The 15,918-nt window shown below is 62.9% G+C and overlaps 1 protein-coding gene across 4 annotated transcripts; it reads left to right on the top strand.

The window, feature by feature from the left end:
• Positions 1-695: 695 nt before the first annotated feature.
• On the top strand, positions 696-15,233 carry SLC43A1 (solute carrier family 43 member 1). Of its 4 annotated transcripts, none has more exons than XM_075928603.1 (16): positions 699-899; positions 2,094-2,179; positions 2,739-2,915; positions 4,073-4,256; positions 4,422-4,477; positions 4,764-4,840; positions 6,650-6,742; positions 6,972-7,105; positions 7,495-7,673; positions 8,675-8,821; positions 10,615-10,650; positions 11,011-11,149; positions 11,296-11,437; positions 11,637-11,710; positions 12,120-12,243; positions 13,066-15,233. In XM_075928603.1, the coding sequence occupies exons 3-16, from the start codon at positions 2,762-2,764 to the stop codon at positions 13,258-13,260; spliced, it is 1,734 nt and encodes a 577-aa protein (XP_075784718.1). In that variant the 5' UTR covers positions 699-899; positions 2,094-2,179; positions 2,739-2,761; the 3' UTR covers positions 13,261-15,233. The 4 variants fall into 4 exon arrangements, with proteins under 4 accessions (XP_075784721.1, XP_075784719.1, XP_075784718.1 ...); XM_075928602.1 differs by having other exon boundaries at positions 2,094-2,188; XM_075928606.1 differs by lacking the exon at positions 4,073-4,256 and having other exon boundaries at positions 696-899.
• The last annotated feature ends 685 nt before the right edge of the window (positions 15,234-15,918 follow it).

The following is a 15,918-nucleotide window of genomic DNA, read 5'->3' as shown; positions in this document are numbered from 1 at the left end:
TGAGAAAATGCTAATCCGCGCTTCATTTGCATAGGTTCTTGCAGCAAAACTTGTAGTGCAGACATAGCCTTAGAGACTAACTATATATATATATATATATATATAAAGTATCATGAGCTTTTTGTGGGCCTCTCATTTGAGGAAGTGGGCTGTGCCCATGAAAGCTCATGATACTATTTATATATTTTTGTTAGTCTCAGAGGGTACGTCTACACAGCAGGGCAAAAGCCGAATTAAGCTACACAACTTCAGCTACGTCACCTGCAGAGCTGAAGTCGAAGTAACTTAACTCGGCTTTTGGCGCTGTCTACACGGCAGCAAGTCGAAGGAAGGCCTCTCTTCCTCCGACTTCCCTTACTCCTCGTGAAATGAGGGTTGCAGGCCTCGGTGGACGAAGTCCTCCAGCTCGACATTGTTTCGAAATAACGGCTTGCGGTGTAGAGACGCACTTTGTGATTTGGAAATAACGTCAGTTGTTCGGAAATAACGCTGCTGTGTAGACTTGCCCTGAAGCGCCACAGGACTTCTCCTTCTTCTTGAGTTTCTTCTTTCTCCTTCTTTTAAATTCTTTCCTTTAGTCTTTCTTTCTCTCTCTCTCTCTCTCTCTCTCTCTCACTCACCTACCTTCCTATTTCCTTATTTGCCTCCCCCACTCCTGGTCTCGCTCTCTCACACTTGCAGAGTTGATGCCCTTATAAAGAGCCCCCACACAGGCTCCTCTCACTTCCTGCCCTGCACACCCAGCAGCGCTCAGCCGCGTGGAGCCCCAGCTGTTAGCAAACAGCAGGCAGAAAGCGACCCGCGGAGCCAGGGCTGGCGGGAGAAGTCGCTCGACCCCCCTCCCTGGCCTGGGAGCACGGAGCGCCCCCCCCCCAGCCCGATCCCTCCCCCCCCGGAGGGTAAGTTCGGCGAGAGGTGCAGAGGGGAGGGGGGGCTGGAGTGTCCCACGTGGGTGCCTGGGGCGAGCCTCCCCCCTCCCCGCTCCGTGCAGTCCACGTGGCAGGGCAGCCGAACCCAGGGGTGTGTTGTCTCTGGGCTATTTCGGGGAGGGGGCGCGCGGAGGCTGCTGGGTGGGGGGCTTAGGGAGCTGGGATGCTGGAGGGGCAGGGGGCACAGGAGGGGGGCCCCTGGGACGAGGGTGCCCCCCCCCGAGGGCTGTCAGCTGTCAGGGGAGCTCCACCCCTGCCGGGGGCAGGACGATCCTTTGGGGGTTCAGGCCAGAGAGGGGCTGATTTTTCCCCAGGGCCCAGATCTATGTCTGGATTCCCCTCCCCGCCCCCCAGATGCAGGAACAGTTTGTATGGGGTGGGGGGGCGCTGGGAGCCATTGAATCAGACTGAAGTCCCAGTGTATAATGGACACCAGGCGGCCAGGGGGTGCCCCCATGCTCCCAGTCCCGGCATGTAATCTCCCCCCGGCTTCTCTTGGGGGGCGGTTCCCCTCTGAGGCCATTTTCCCACCTAAATTCCTCTGTCTTCACATTATCTCGCGCGCGCACACACGCACACACTCTCACACGCACACACACACGCCTTGGAGATTTGTAAGCTCAACAGAGTTCGGAGTGAGTCCCCGTTACGTGCAGCCCCAGCACCAGCTGGACCGGCTGGACTGGCCAGGATTCCAGCCCTCGGTCGTTCCAGCCGCTTCCCTCCAGTCTCCAAAGGAGTGCCTGGGGGGCACTGCCTAGCTCCCGCCCCTTGGCTCTTTCCCCGTCTGCCCCCCAGTTAGCTTTGGGAGCCTGCTGCTTCAGCTGGATTGGGGTCGCTTTCCTCAGGGCTTAATCGGAGCCCCCCTGCCCCGGCACCTCTGGGCCTGGCGGTTCCTAGCCCCCCTGCTCCGGCACCTCTGGGCCTGGTGGTTCCTAGCCCCCCTGCCCCGGCACTTCTGGGCCAGGCGGTTCCTAGCCCTCCTGCCCCGGTACCTCTGGGCCTGGCAGTTCCTAGCCCCCCTGGTTTGTGGTGTCAGTTAAGAGAGTAAAAGGCGCATTCTAGGATTCTGTGACGTGGTTGCATCACCCAGGAACCGCCCTGGCTCCCAAGCAAGCCCTGGCATCCCCATATTAAATCCATGTTGGTATTTCACACTCCCAGACCCCCAGGCCAGACTGGCCCCTGCGACCAGCTCGTCTGACCTCCAGCTGCCCCGGGCGCGCTTGTGCTTGAACGACTGAGAGCAGGTGGGTGAGGTAAGCCCGCTGCTTGTCCTGCTTTCCAGCACCACAGAGCAGCACAGCTGTAGCCCCCCGGCAAGCACAGCTCAGACCAGAGCACAGCGAGCAAACCTGCGTCTATTTCCTGCCCAAGAGGACATGCTTGCTGGGTGTTTCTCTGGCCTGGCTTGTAGCTTCGGTGACTCTCAATAGGAGAAAGCGGGGCCTAGTGGTTATGGGTGCTAGCCTAGGACTTGCTAGACCTAGATTCAGTTCCTTGCTATGGCCCCAGGCCTGGCACAAGTCACTTGGTCTTTCCGTGCCTCAGTTTCCCCTTCCATACCACAGGGATAATTGGCCTGTCTGGATGAGGCTACCAAGGCATTGAGGGGGAGTGGATTCTGTGCTGTTTACTCCGTCTTCCAGACTGGCAGGGCAGAGGTTAAATAAGGACCAGACCCCGGCAACACCTACTTCCTATGCTTTGCTATTTATTTAGAGCCGGGAGAAGCAAGGAGAGAAAGTGGGAGGGGCCAAGCAGGAGAGGGGCGGGGCAAAGAATGAGCCAGTTGCTCTGTGTCCCCAGCCAGTGGCCCCTGCGGAGCCAGGATGGTGCTGACGTTGCAGCAGGCGTACCGCCGGCGGTGGTGGATGGCATGTACCGCTGTGGTGGAAAACCTTTTCTTCTCCGCCGTGCTGCTAGGCTGGGGCTCCCTGCTCATCATGCTCAAACACGAGGGCTTCTACTCCCACATGTGCACAGGTGAGAGGGGAGGGGCCCAGGGAGAAGGTGGATGGGGTGGAAAGACAGAAGTGCAGGGCACAGAGAGGGTGGGCGGGACTAAGGCAGAGAGGGGAGGGTCAAATAAAGTGGGAGGGGCCAAAGGTGAAAGGGGAGGGGCAACAAGAAAATGGGTGGGGCCAAGCTGGATGGAGAAGGGCAAAGAAACTGAGGGAGCAAAGAGAAAGTGGGAGGGGCCAAGCCGGAGACGGGTGGGAGGTGATACGAGGAGAGGAGGACAAAGGGAAATAGAGGGAAGGGGGCAACCAGGGGATGGACTGAGATGAAGAGGGGTGGGGCCAAGCAAGGGAGGGGTGGTGTCTGAGATGTGGGGGCGGGGCTGAGTTGGGGTGGGTGGAGCCATAGGGAGATGGGAATGTGAGTGGCCCCTCAGAGCTGGGCTCCTTTGCAGACCAGCAGGGGCTGGCTGTGGCCCCTCATCCCAGGCGCATAGGGCAGGCCTTGCGGGGTGGATGGGTCTGACAAGGCCTGGGTCGTTCTGCCTGCCAGCGGTGACAGACAGACAGACATAGCATGGGGAGGGATAGACAGACACCATGATTTTGGCTCTCAGTGGCTTAAGGCCAGGCAGGGCCCAGGCACCAGCCTACACGTCTGCCCCATACCAGGCTGTTCTGGGATTTGTCCTAGGGGGTTCCCCTCCCCCAACACCTACCCATGGGGCTCCTGGGAACAGGGTGACCGTGAGACAGGTGCCAGGCGTGGTGTGGTGCAGCGCACCTGAGCCGGGGCTGGAGATCCCTGGGGACTCCTCTGCCTTATCACTGTCCCCAGTGGGATCGAGCTCCCTCCCATCCCCGCCATGGCACCTCCAAGCCTTGCCCTGCTCCCCCATTTTCCCATCCCCCATGTGGGGCTCCCGCAAGCCCCATGTTCCCCCAGTGAGAGCCTCTCCTTGAATCCCATGAGACCTCTGGCCCCCTGCTCCCCCATAGGACCCACCTCACTCCCATGGGACCCCCCCCTTCCCCACTGAGCACTTCCTTGCCCCCCACGGGCTTCCCTGCTTCCCAATGTGTCCTCCCGGCCCCCCCACCTGAATAGTTTCCCCGTGGGGCCCTGCCCAGCCCCCCCCTGGGGTGAGGCCGGTGTGAGTCTGACCCTGCGACTGTCCCCAGGCGAGAACGGGACCAACAGCTCGGTCAGGGGGCTGCCCCCTCACCACTGGCCCAGCTGTGTGGAGCAGGAAGAGATGCTGAACCTGGGCTTCACCATTGGCTCCTTCCTGCTGAGCGCTGCCACCCTGCCCCTGGGGGTGCTCATGGACCGGCTGGGGCCCCGGCCGCTCCGCCTCCTCGGCAGGTGCGAGGGGCCCCTGGCTGGGGGGCAGGGAGGACATGGGAAGGGGGCCTGGGTCCCAAGGTGGGCGAGGTGGCTGGGGGAGGGCCTGACGGGGGCGCCCCAGGGCGGGGGAAGGGCCCATGGGGATCCCTCATCTGCTCTGATTGCTGCTCTGTGCCCCTGTAGTTGCAGCTTCGCTGTCTCCTGCGCTCTGATGGCCCTGGCAGCCTACGACCCCCCAGGTGAGGTGAGAGCCCCTTTGCCCCCACCGGCAGCACCCACAATGACCCCAGCCCCTTCTCTGAACCCCACCCGTATCTCCATTGACAGTGCCCCCCTCCAACGCTTCTCCTGAGCGCCCCTCCCCCCTGGCCTCGCACCCCTCCGCTCTCCAGCCCCTGCCCTCCGCTTTCCCGTTCCCTCTTGCTTTGCTTTTCCCCGGGGCCTCGGGCCCCTCTGCTCTGCTGCCACCCCATGTCCTGCGCTCCCAGCCCGGACTCATCCATTCTTCTGTTCTCTCCCCTCCAGTTCTCTCCCCAGTGATTTTCCTCGGCCTGTCCCTGAATGGCTTCGGGGGCATCTGCTTGACTTTCACCTCGCTGACAGTGAGTGTGGGCTCCATGCCCGGGGCGGGGCCTGTCGCCGTGGGGCAGGAGAGAGAGCCGTGCCCCTCGCGATGCCTGGTGGGGTGGGGGGTGTACCATGGGGGGTGTACCGTGCCAGCCCTCTCCGGGGTCACAAATGGTCTTTGGTCCCACGGCCTGACTCCTCTATGGATACCCAGAGGGGACAGTGCCTTGTTTCCCCCCCCCCCAGTCTTGGAATGGGGGGCCAGACCCCCACAGCTGGGTGCCAGGGGGCAGGCAGCATTGTGGGATGTGACAGACGGGCCCCTCCTTGCTGGGGTGGGGAGAGGGGACAGGAACGATCCCCCCACAAGGCGCAGTCCGGGGGGGTGGATTTCACCCTCCCCCACCTGCAAGGCCTTTCCCGCAGGCAGAGGCGGGGGGGGGGGGGGTGTGTGGCCCCTTTCCTGGCCTGCGCTCCCTGTCCCCTTTCTGGGCCCCACCCAGGAAGCTGGTGCCTGAAAGTGGGGATGTCAACGCTCCCCCCCCCAGCCCACATGGAGCATGGCGCAGCACCTGGCTCTCAGGGCGGGGCTCGGCCTGGGGAGGGGGCTGCGTGTGGGTCTTGGTGCCGGCGGCCAGGGGGCTCTGGACCTTCTCTCCCCCCCTCCCAGGGCTGGGCACGCTCTCCGGGCGCCTGCTTTGCACGTGCTCCGCTCCGGGCTGGGCTCGGAGCCGTTTCCCTCCGCTTGGCCCAACTGCTGGCTTGTCCGTTGGGGCGGGGAGGCTGGCCCAGTGCCCAGCGTGGCTGGGTGGGGCTGGTTCCCTGTGGGACGGGGAAGGGCCAAGCTCAGAGCCAGGCCTGGGAGCCTGCTGGCTTGGTGGGGGCTGGGTGTGCTGGCACTGGGGGTTTGGCATCCAGGGGAGGTGGGTTAGCAGGGATGTTGCTGCAGGGTTTCCATTGGGGCTGGCTCCCCGGGCCCCATAGGGCAGGGCGGGGGGCTCTTGGAGGCCAAGTCCCTGTGTAGGGCTGGGAAGGGCATGACCGGGATTGGGCGGGCACTGGGGGCCATGTGCTGAGCTGGGAGACCTGCCAGCGCCGGCTGCCTGCGAGCCCTCGGGGCAGGCTGCCCGGTGACCTTGGCCCACCATGGGAGCCGCTCTGTGTGGGCGGGGGGGGGGGGGGGGTAAGGAAACTTGCAGGGGGTGAGACGCAGCCTGGCTCTGCAGCTTCGCTCCGTCCAGCGCACGGGGAGTGACTCTCCGCCCCCCCAGGTCATGTTGCATCTTGGCACTGGCACAGCCCCCCCCCCCACACCTGCCAGCCGTCATGTGACCTGGGCAGGTAGCCAGACAGCCAATAGGAAGGCAGGATGGCGGGGCACACCCCCCTGGCCCTGCACTGCGGGGGAGGGCGTGTGTTGGAACAGGGCTGAGGCACCATGTGCTGGCCTGTTTACTAAACCAAGGTGTCCTGCCAGCAGCTGGAAGGGGGGTGGGGAGAGCAGCTGAACTCCCCTCCCCTAGTGGACCCCGGCTCTGCTCCAGAGCTGAGCCCAAGGCCTGACACCCCCTCCTGCTCTAACCGTGTATGCACAACCCCTCCCCAGCGGGAATCCAGGTTTCCTCCCCTCCACTGCTCCCCTGTGGAGACCCTCCCCCCACTGGGGTCAAAGGGAAATGCCCCCCCCTGGAACTTAATGGGTCTAGGCCCCCCAGGGCAAGTCGGACTGAGCCAGGCAGCAGGGAGAAGCTGGGCTGCAGAGGGGGAAGAAATTGGGGAGGGGCAGGAGGCTTTCCTGGTGCCCGGGTTGGTCCCCTAACATCTCCCCTCTGTGTCCTCCCCAGCTGCCTAACATGTTTGGGAACCTGCGCTCCACCTTCATGGCACTGATGATCGGCTCCTATGCCTCCTCGGCTGTCACCTTCCCTGCAGTCAAGGTATGGGGCGGGGAGGGGGCAGGTTCAACCCTCCCTTCTTGCCCCAGAGCAGCGGGGCTGCTGGACTGGGGGAAGGAGGGGACTCAGAGTTCTCAGCACCCTGGTATGCGGCAAGAAATCAGAGGCACTGGCGTGACCCCTGCCCAAGATGCCAGCCAGGTCCTCCCTGTCCGTCTGCCCCCCTCCCCATCTGTGCCCGCCCCCTCAACTCCTGCTCCCCTGCTCTCAGCTGATTTACGACGCCGGAGTCTCCTTCATCGCTATCATGCTGACCTGGTCGGGCCTGGCCTGCCTCATCTTCCTCAACTGCCTGGTCAACTGGCCCAAGGAGTCCTTCCCGGCACCCGAGGAAACCAACTACACGTGAGCCAGGGTGGGAGAGAGCCAGCCTCTGCCAGCAGGGGGCGCTGCAGGGAGCCGGGTAGGGGTGCAGGCTGTGGGGGAGCACCCGGCTACTCCAGCCCCAGCCTCTGCCAGCAGGGGGCGCTATGGGAAGAGGGGTGAGAGCGGGGGGGGGGGGCTCCTGGCTACTTTAGTCCCAGCTTTTCCCAGCAGGGGGCGCTGTGGGGGTGGGATGGGGCTGCTGGCTGCATGGGGAGCACCTGGTGCTTCAGTTTCAGCCTCTCCTCCTAGGGGGGCAGTGGCAGCAGGTCCTCCCCTAGCAGGAGGGGTGTGGCGGGGGGGCAGTGGCAGGTCTCCCCTGGTGGGGGTGCTGGTTCTCTCACACTCTTCCCCCCCCCCTCCCCGGGCAGGAAGAAGATCAAGCTGAGTGGGCTGGCGCTGGATCACAAGGTGACAGGCGATCGCTTCTACACCCACGTCACCACAGTGGGGCAGCGCCTGAGCCAGAGGGAGCCGTGCCTCCAGGAGGGCAAGGAGCTTTGCCCGTCCATGCAGGACCTGTGCCATGGGGCCACGATGCCGTCTGAGCGTGAGTGCCCCACAGCACCCAGCTGGACCCAGCCCCGGCACCCATGGGAGCAGAGAGGCAGGGTTGTGGTGCAGGGGAAGTCCTGCTGCAGCGCCCCCTGCTGGGTGTGCCCTGGCAGGGCAGGTTTTGGGGCTGCTGGGGTGTGTCTCTGTGGGGCGGTTCGGGGTGCATGGGGGAAGGGCTGTACCAAGGTGGGGGCAGGGCTTTCCCAGGAGGGCAATGTGAGGGGGCCACGTGGGAGAGTGGGGTGTCTGAGGGCTCAGGGAGTCTGATACCCACCCACCTCCATGGGGAGCAGGGGGCGGGGCTGGGCTCTGCCAGGGGGCGGAGCTCTTGCAGGCAGAGGTGGTGAGGGCGGGGCCAGCTGTGGTTCCATGCAAGGCAGGTGGCCTCTTGCATCAGGTGGCAGCCCAGCTGCCTGGGTGTCTGGCTCCACCTGCTGGCCAGAGCGGGAACTGCACATACCCCAGCTAGGATCCTCCACTTACTAGTCATGCTGGGTTTCACCTGCACCTGCCATCCCGGACCCACAGGGGGGCAGATCCCCAGCACGCACCAGAGGGGGGTGTCGGGCATGCGGCCAGCCACCTGCGCAGCTGTGGGACGGGGCCTGAGTTTGGAGAGAACCCAGGAGTCCTTGCTCCCTAGCGCTGCCACTTCCTGCTCCAACCACTAGATCCCACTGCCCTCCTAGAGCTGGGCTAGAACCAACAGGCCTGACTCCCAGCTCTGCAGCCACACTCCACTCCTCCCCCTCCTGGCCTGGGGTTAGAACCCAGGGGTCCTGGATGCCAGCCCCCCAACTACACCTCACTCCTTCCTCTCCGGGACCGGGAATAGAACCTGGAGTCTCGACTGCCCACCCCACCCCACCTGCGGGGGGGGGGGAGACTCTGGCTGAGGCTGTTGGGGTGATGAGGGCTCTCCGCTGGGGGGCGGAGGCGATGTGGGGGGTGTCTGGGGCTGACAACATCTCCCCCATAGCTCCCCTCCTCCTGCAGGCTCCATCCCCTTCCGTCGCAGCGTCTGCTCCCCCATCTTCCTCTGGAGCCTGATCACCATGGGCATGACCCAGCTGCGTGTCATCTTCTACATGGCCGCCATGAACAAGATGCTGGAGTTCCAGGTGACGGGCGGCGGCCAGCACGGTGAGGGGAGTCTGTCTCCAGGGCTCCCTGCTGCAAATCCAGCCAGACCACAGCCCCGGGGAGGTTGGGACCGTCCCCCTTCGGGGCGCTGGGCTGCCAGTGAAACCCGCAGCTGCCTTCCCAGCCTGGGGGAGCAGCGTATTAGCCGACTGATCCGTGGGCTTGGAAAGGCCTTGGCTTAGCACAGAGAGGCAAAGGTGAAGCTGGTGCAGTTAGCCAGCCAAGCCGCTAGGGCCTCTCTTTCCATGTGGCTGTTTGCCAGCCCCGAGGCCTGGCCACCCTCCCCGAGGCCTGGCCACCCGCCCCGAGGCCTGGCCACCCGCCTCTGTTCCCCTTTGTTCTCTTGCTGGGGCCTGTGCCTGGCGTCCCAGCCGCAGGCTGGGGAATGTCTCCCCCACTCTTGGCTGCAGCTGCTAGGAGTGAATGGCCCGGCCATGGGGTTCCCGCTCCCTTTCCAGGTTTTCCATTGAAGTGGGTCTGTTTCCATCAGCCCTTTGTTGACCCTTTGCAACCCCGCCCCCAACCACCGAGAACAGTGTGTTAACCCTTTGCACTCCTGCACAGAGCAGCACACAGCCCAGAGGGAAACTGAGGCACCGGAAGGTCTCATAAACCGAGTACCAAAATTCCGACTGGGTCATAAGGGGCCAGGAGAGGAATGGGGGCACGGGGGCTGGTCTCATAAAGCCGCAGGGCATATGCCCTGGTTTGTCCCCTGTACCTCAGAGGAGCCCCCTCAGGGAGCAGACCGGCTGAGCATCCTGCCCTTCCTTAAGGGTGGGTCACGAGGCCTCCCAGCCTCTGGGCGTCCCCGCGAGTCCTGCCCAGCGAGGCCGAGTGAGCCCGGCTCCTGGCTGGCGACCCGCCCGCTCTTCGTGCCAGGGTGCTTCTCCGTGCAGCCCCGCCCGCGCGTGCAGCCCAACTAGCCGAGGGCTGTATTCGCCCGCCCGCCCGCCCGTGGGGCGCTCCCAGGCTGTGCAGCCCCCCCAGGTGTTGCCGGGCCAGAGTCCTGGCTTTTGGAGGTACAGCCTGTATCTCAGAGCGTCAGCACCTTATTGCAGGGGGGCTCGGAGCAGCTGTGGGGGAGGAGGGCTCAGGTAGGAGGGGGAGGCAGAGGCCAGCAGGGGAAGTGTGTGTGAGGCAGAGGGGGACTGGGGGGGAGGTGTGAGACATAAGCCAATGGGGGGAACTAGGGTAAGAGAGGAAGCTGAAGGTGAAGGTGGAAGCGGGGAGTAGGAGGGGGGCTGAGGCCAGCAGGGGGAGCTGGGGACAGGGAGGGGTGGGGGTAGGAGGGGGAGGTGAGGCCAGCTGGGGGAGCTGGGGGCAGGGAGGGGTGGGGGTAGGAGGGGGAGGTGAGGCCAGCAGGGGGAGCTGGGGGCAGGGAGGGGTGGGGGTAGGAGGGGGAGGTGAGGCCAGCTGGGGGAGCTGGGGGCAGGGAGGGGTGGGGGTAGGAGGGGGAGGTGAGGTCAGCAGGGGGAGCTGGGGGCAAGGAGGGGTGAGGGGTAGGAGGGGGAGGTGAGGCCAGCAGGGGGAGCTGGGGGCAAGGAGGGGTGGGGGTAGGAGGGGGAGGTGAGGCCAGCAGGGGGAGCTGGGGGCAGGGAGGGGTGGGGGTAGGAGGGGGAGGTGAGGCCAGCTGGGGGAGCTGGGGGCAGGGAGGGGTGAGGGGTAGGAGGGGGAGATGAGGCCAGCTGGGGGCGGGGGGAGAAGGTGTTGGGGGCATAGATCGGGGTTGGTGATGGGACCTTCTCTCCAGGCCCTTTATCCCCTGTCTGTCTCTCTCCCCGTGGACCCAGTGCCAGAGCAGCTCATGGAGGAGGCCGAGAGCACAGGTAGGGGGTGCTGGGGGGACCCCAGGCCAGCGCTGCAGGCTGGCGTGTGGGGGAGGGGATGCTGATTCCTGGCCCCAGCCCTGGCAATGGTCGGAGCTGCCGAGGGACAGGGGAGCCAGGTCCCCAGGGGGCAGGGAGTGGGGCTGGCACCTCCCAGGGGGTCGATGGGCCCGTCCCCTCCCCTGGTGCTGTGTGGGCGGAGCCTGGGAGCAGGTTTTCCCCCCATAGGGCAGAAGGGTGGGGCCTGGGTGTGGGAATGGGGGCTGGAGATGGGGCCCAGGGGTCTCTGCCCTGATGGGGGAGGGGTGTCTCCGTGCAGCGGGGTTGGCAGCCGGTTCTCACCCTCTCCCTGCTGGACAGTGGGGTTCTACGCCTCCATCTTCGGGGTCATGCAGCTGCTCTGCCTCGTCACCTGCCCCTTCATCGGCTACGTGATGGACTGGCGCATGAAGGACTGCGTGGACGGGCCCGTGGGCGCGGGCGCCGCTGCAGCAGCGGGGTGAGAGGGTGAACCCCGGGGCGGGGACCCGCTGTGGGGGGTGACTCTGGGGCGGGGACCCCAGTGGGAAGGGCTGGGGGCGATTCCTGGCACAGGGGCCGCGGGACGGGGACCCTGCTGGTGACTCTTGTCCCTGCCGTTCCCAGGACCGGGGCTGAGAAGTCGCCCGCCAGGCCCCGTTACCGCAAGATCCAGAAGCTCACCAACGCCATCCGGGCCTTCACCTTCACCAACCTGCTGCTGGTCGGCTTCGGGGTCACCTGCCTCATCAACAACCTACCTCTGCAGGTACCCCCCCCCACCGTGCCCTCTCCTCGCCTGCCCCCGCGGGCTGGTACCTCCCTGAATCTCCTGCCCTCCCCCTGGTGCCCCAGGGCAGGGCCTGGGCCAATCTCGCTGTCTCTCTTGCCCAGTGACACCCCCCGGGGTGCCCCCAAATTCCAACCTCCCCCCATCTCCCTCCCTCTCTCTCGCCCTCTCTCTGCAGTTTTTGACCTTTGTCCTGCACACCATGGTGCGAGGCTTTTTCCACTCCGCCTGCGGGAGTCTCTACGCTGCTGTGTGAGTTCCCACCCGCACCCCAGGGTGCCCCCGCCACACCCAGAGCCGGCAGGGTTGCCCGCAGGGGCCTGAGCTAGCAGCCTCGTCTCCCTCCCTCCCTGATCTTCCTGGGGTCCACACCCGGGTGCCCAAGGCTGATGCAGTTTGGTGGGGGTCAGTACCTTCTCATGGCCAAATATATGGGGGGGAGTGACCAGTGGGGATGTGGGGCAGGCAGGAGTGGAGATGGGGGCGTTGCCCCCCTGGGTCCTACACATCTGCCTGTTGGCAGGGGCCATGGGAGAGGTTTGGGGGTCGCTAGCTGAGGGGGGCTCACTCCCAGGACTTAGGGGCAGGGCCTGGTGACCCAGAGGGGGAGGCGACACCGGGGGGCAGAGCCCTCACTGGCTGCTTGGCCTTCGGTTGGCAGGTACCCATCCGGTCACTTCGGCACGCTGACCGGCCTGCAGTCGCTGATCAGTGCCGTCTTCGCGCTGCTGCAGCAGCCGCTTTTCATGGCAGTGGTGGGGCCCCTGGACGGTGACCCCTTCTGGGTAAGCACGGGGGCTGTGGCCCAGGGCCAACCATGTCTTAGGATCCCTTCCCCACCGGCCTCGGGAACGCCTCCTCCAATCCCCATCCCGTGGAATTAGCACATGGTAAGGGGGTGGGGCCGTACCTGTGCCTGACCCTGCCCCCGAGGGCTTAGACTCCGCCCTGTTCTAGGACTGATCCGCTGAGGGGTGAGTCTGGGACCCGACACCCCCTCCCCTGGCTGGGCAGTGGCTTTGAGGAGACACCCAGCCCGTTTTGACTAGACGTTGCCGTGTGCCTCAGTTGAATGCGTTAGCTAACACTGGAGAGGTGAGGGGCGGGGCTAGACACAGGCTCCTCCCACCATCCTGAAAGGAGTCTCAGGAACCTCCCTGCCCCTGGAGAAAGTCAGCATGTTTTGGTATATTGAGGGGAAGAACAGGCTGGACATGGGGGCGGGGGAGAGGGAGGGGTGCAGGCTCTCCTCTGGCCCCAGGATGGGCGTACAGAGTGGGACCCGAGCCTTTCCTCTCTAGGGAGCGCTGACCCCCGCGCCTAGAATGGGACAGTCCCTGGTGGGGCAGGTGACTGCATCCAGATCGGCAAAGCTGCCCAGTTGGCATGCAACGGGTCTTGGAGTGCCTCCCCCCCCCCGCCCAGGCGAGGCGTGCAGGGCTGTGGCACGGGCCCGTTTCCCAGCTTGCCGTGCCGCTAATACAGGGGTGGAGAAGGAACATATTTTGGTGGCTGAATCATTGAGTGGGTAGCTCAGCTGTGAGATGAAATCACTGATTTTCCCCCGCCCCTCCCAATCTCTCCCACTTGCCTTGCATCCCCCCCAGGTCAATTTCGGCCTCCTGATCTTCTCTCTCCTGGGCTTCCTGCTTCCCTTCTACCTCTGCTACTTCCGGCGGGCCCTGCTCCGGGACCAGGCGGCGCCGGCAGACACCCCGGATCTGGTGGAGGGCGCCCAAGTCAAACTCCAAGCCGGCGTGGCCCTCAATGGCATGCTGAGCGCTGACGACACTGCGGCATAGGGGGGGTTGGGGAACGGGGAGGGATGGGGAGCGTGGGTGACATAGAACAAAATGCCAGATCCGCTCATCAGCCGATTGCCGAACAGATGGGATGAGACACTAAGAGCAGGAAAAAGAAACACTTGTAGGTTTCAATACGCGGGAGCCATGGAAATAGCCGAGCTGCGACGAATTTCTAATAGTTTTTATATATATCGAGAGAGAGAGAGAGATCTATATATTTTTGCAGGGAACTCTATAAAGCTCTAGGGCTGTAAATAGCTAACCAAAGATTGGGGTGCACGCCCAAGCCCCAAATCAGGATACACCCTTCCCCTAAGTATCTCCCCCTTGGGAAGGGTGCTGGGCCAAGTCCCGTCATCATAATAATTTCTCGCACTTACCTAGCCACTCATCTGTCAAACAGTGGCGGGTGAGTATCTGATTTCCCTTCCCCCCATGTTATAGATGGGGAAAGTGCCTCGCTGCCAAATCCTGGGTTTGAATCATGACGCCCCCCTCCTTTCCCTGCCTGACGGACACTGTGTTAGCAGATAGGTGAATTCTCAAAGGTTTCTCTCCCTGCTAGGACGTCCTTCATTGGCCAACATGGGCTGTCGATAAAGTTTCCTTTAAAATGGGTTCAACCCAAATGAAAGGAAGTGTTTCCTCGCACATGCACAGTCAACCTGTGGAACTCCCTGCCACAGGATGTTGTGAAAGTCAAGACTATAACAAATCTTAAAAAAAACCAGATAAGTTGATGGAGGTTAGGTCCTTCAATGAGAATTAGTCAGGATGAGTAGGGATGATGGCCCTAGCCTCTGTTTGCCAGAAGCTGGAAATGGATGACAGGCGAGGGATCACTTGATGATTCCCTGTTCTGTTCGTTCGCTCTGGGGCATCTGGCATTGGCCAGTGTTGGCAAACAGGACACCGGGCTAGATGGACCTTTGGTCTGACTCTGTTGCTGTTCTTATGTTCTCTAGGACTGTGGTTTTCAAACTTTTTTTTTTTCGTGACTCAGTTGAAGAAAATTGTTGATGCCACCACCCAACATAATTTAACTAGAGTGTGGGCTCCGGGGTGGGGCTGAGGGCGAGAGCTTTGGGGTGCAAGAGGGGGCTCTGGCTCTGATAGAGGAAGCAAAGGTGGGGGAAGCAACTAGTCGACTATCCAATAAGCTTTTATTTATCGGATAGTTGACGTCCTTAACATCCTTAGTCACAACCCCTAGTTTGAAAACCGCTGACCTAGGACATCCCCTGCCTGCCAACAGTGGGGTGTCGATAAAGATTCTTTCTCTCCTAGGACGTCCCCTGTTTGCCAATACTGGGGTGTCGATAAAGATTCTTTCTCTCCTAGGGTGTCCCGTTTGCCAATACCGGGTGTCAATAGAGTTTCCCTCCGTTCTTGGGCCACCCCACTCCAAGCTGCCCTCTATCTGCTCACTCTGGGGTGTCGATTGTGTTTCCTCTCCCCTGTTTTCATAAGCTATCTCGCTGGGTACGGTGGCTGTGAGCCCCACCCCACTCCAGCGGAACTAGGTGCTGAGGGGTGTCGGCTGGCATGTATTTCTCAGGTGCTCCGACTCGTCTCTTACTCGGGAGAGAGCAACGGTCCACGGTTGGTACGAAGGGTGGATCAGATAGGATGGGGGCCATTCTGAGTCCGGCTGAGGCTCTCTGGGGTAGGGGGGTGGTGGACAGCACCGGAGGGAGGGGTCTGAAATCAGAGGCCATCTCGTCACTCCAGGCAGCGCTGGGCAACCACCCTTGGCCACCTCCCCAGTGCCATCATTGCATCTGTTTTCTGCGGTGTCACCACCCCCCCCAGGAGCCAGTGAAGGGCTAGGCTGGGAATGAGCCCCTGCCCCCTCCTCTTTGTAACCCCCACTGTCTCTCCCCTCCCCCCTCACTGGTACTCTCCAGCCAGCGGGGGATTTAATTTATTGTTCTGCTCGTGTTTCAGAGGAAATAAAAAGGGAACGATGAGGCTGAGTGGTGATTGTGTGCAGGGAATCCGGCCTCCACCCCCGGCGAGGTCCCTTCTCTCCTGGGGCTTCCAGCAGGCTCCGGACAAGGCCCCACAGGAGCGGGCACCTAAGGATGCCAGAGGCTGGAATCAGAGAGCAGGAGCAGCCAAGCTGGCTCCATCCTGGCTTAGGAGGGGTTTAGTGCATGCTCTGCAGGGACCCTCGTGCCGGAGGTCTTAGTGGTGACAGCGAGCGCATGTGCAGGACACGAGGGCAGGTGTGTAGCGAGGGAGCCCTGCGGCACGCCGGGAGCTGGCATTCTGGGTCTGCCCCATGCAGGGACAAGGGCGAGTCCTGTGTCCCACCTGAGCGGGGTCTGAAATACCTGTCGCAGCTCAGAAGGGGGCCTGGGCGTCGTGGCCGACAGATCAGGGCAGAGCACTGCTCAGGGCACAGCTGCCATCCAGCAGCAAAGGCATGAGCTGGACAACATTTCAGGGCTTTCATGTCAAGAGTGGGGTCTCATCCGCACGCCTTGTGCCAGGTCATCCTGTCTGCAGAAGGAGGGTGCAAATCAAGAGGGGTGACAACAGTGAGCCGGGGGCCTGGAACACTGCCCAATGCTGGGTGATTGAAAAGATGGGGGACTGTTACCTTAGAAGGGTTGGGGTGTGGATGGGCTGGAAGTCTATAAAATACCCAAG

This window comes from Pelodiscus sinensis, chromosome 4, assembly GCF_049634645.1.
Source record: "Pelodiscus sinensis isolate JC-2024 chromosome 4, ASM4963464v1, whole genome shotgun sequence".
NCBI classification, from domain to species: Eukaryota; Metazoa; Chordata; order Testudines; family Trionychidae; genus Pelodiscus; species Pelodiscus sinensis.
Note: the sequence above shows the minus strand (reverse complement) of the source record. Positions and strands in the feature narration are given on the sequence as shown.

Bases quoted from the DNA above. Each gene is read 5' to 3' on its own strand.
- SLC43A1 (XM_075928603.1), top strand. From the start codon at position 2,762: ATGGTGCTGACGTTGCAGCAGGCGTACCGCCGGCGGTGGTGGATGGCA. The intron at 6,743-6,971 runs GTATGGGGCGGG...CCCTGCTCTCAG, and splicing joins TCACCTTCCCTGCAGTCAAG to CTGATTTACGACGCCGGAGT. The intron at 7,674-8,674 runs GTGAGTGCCCCA...CTCCTCCTGCAG, and splicing joins GGCCACGATGCCGTCTGAGC to GCTCCATCCCCTTCCGTCGC.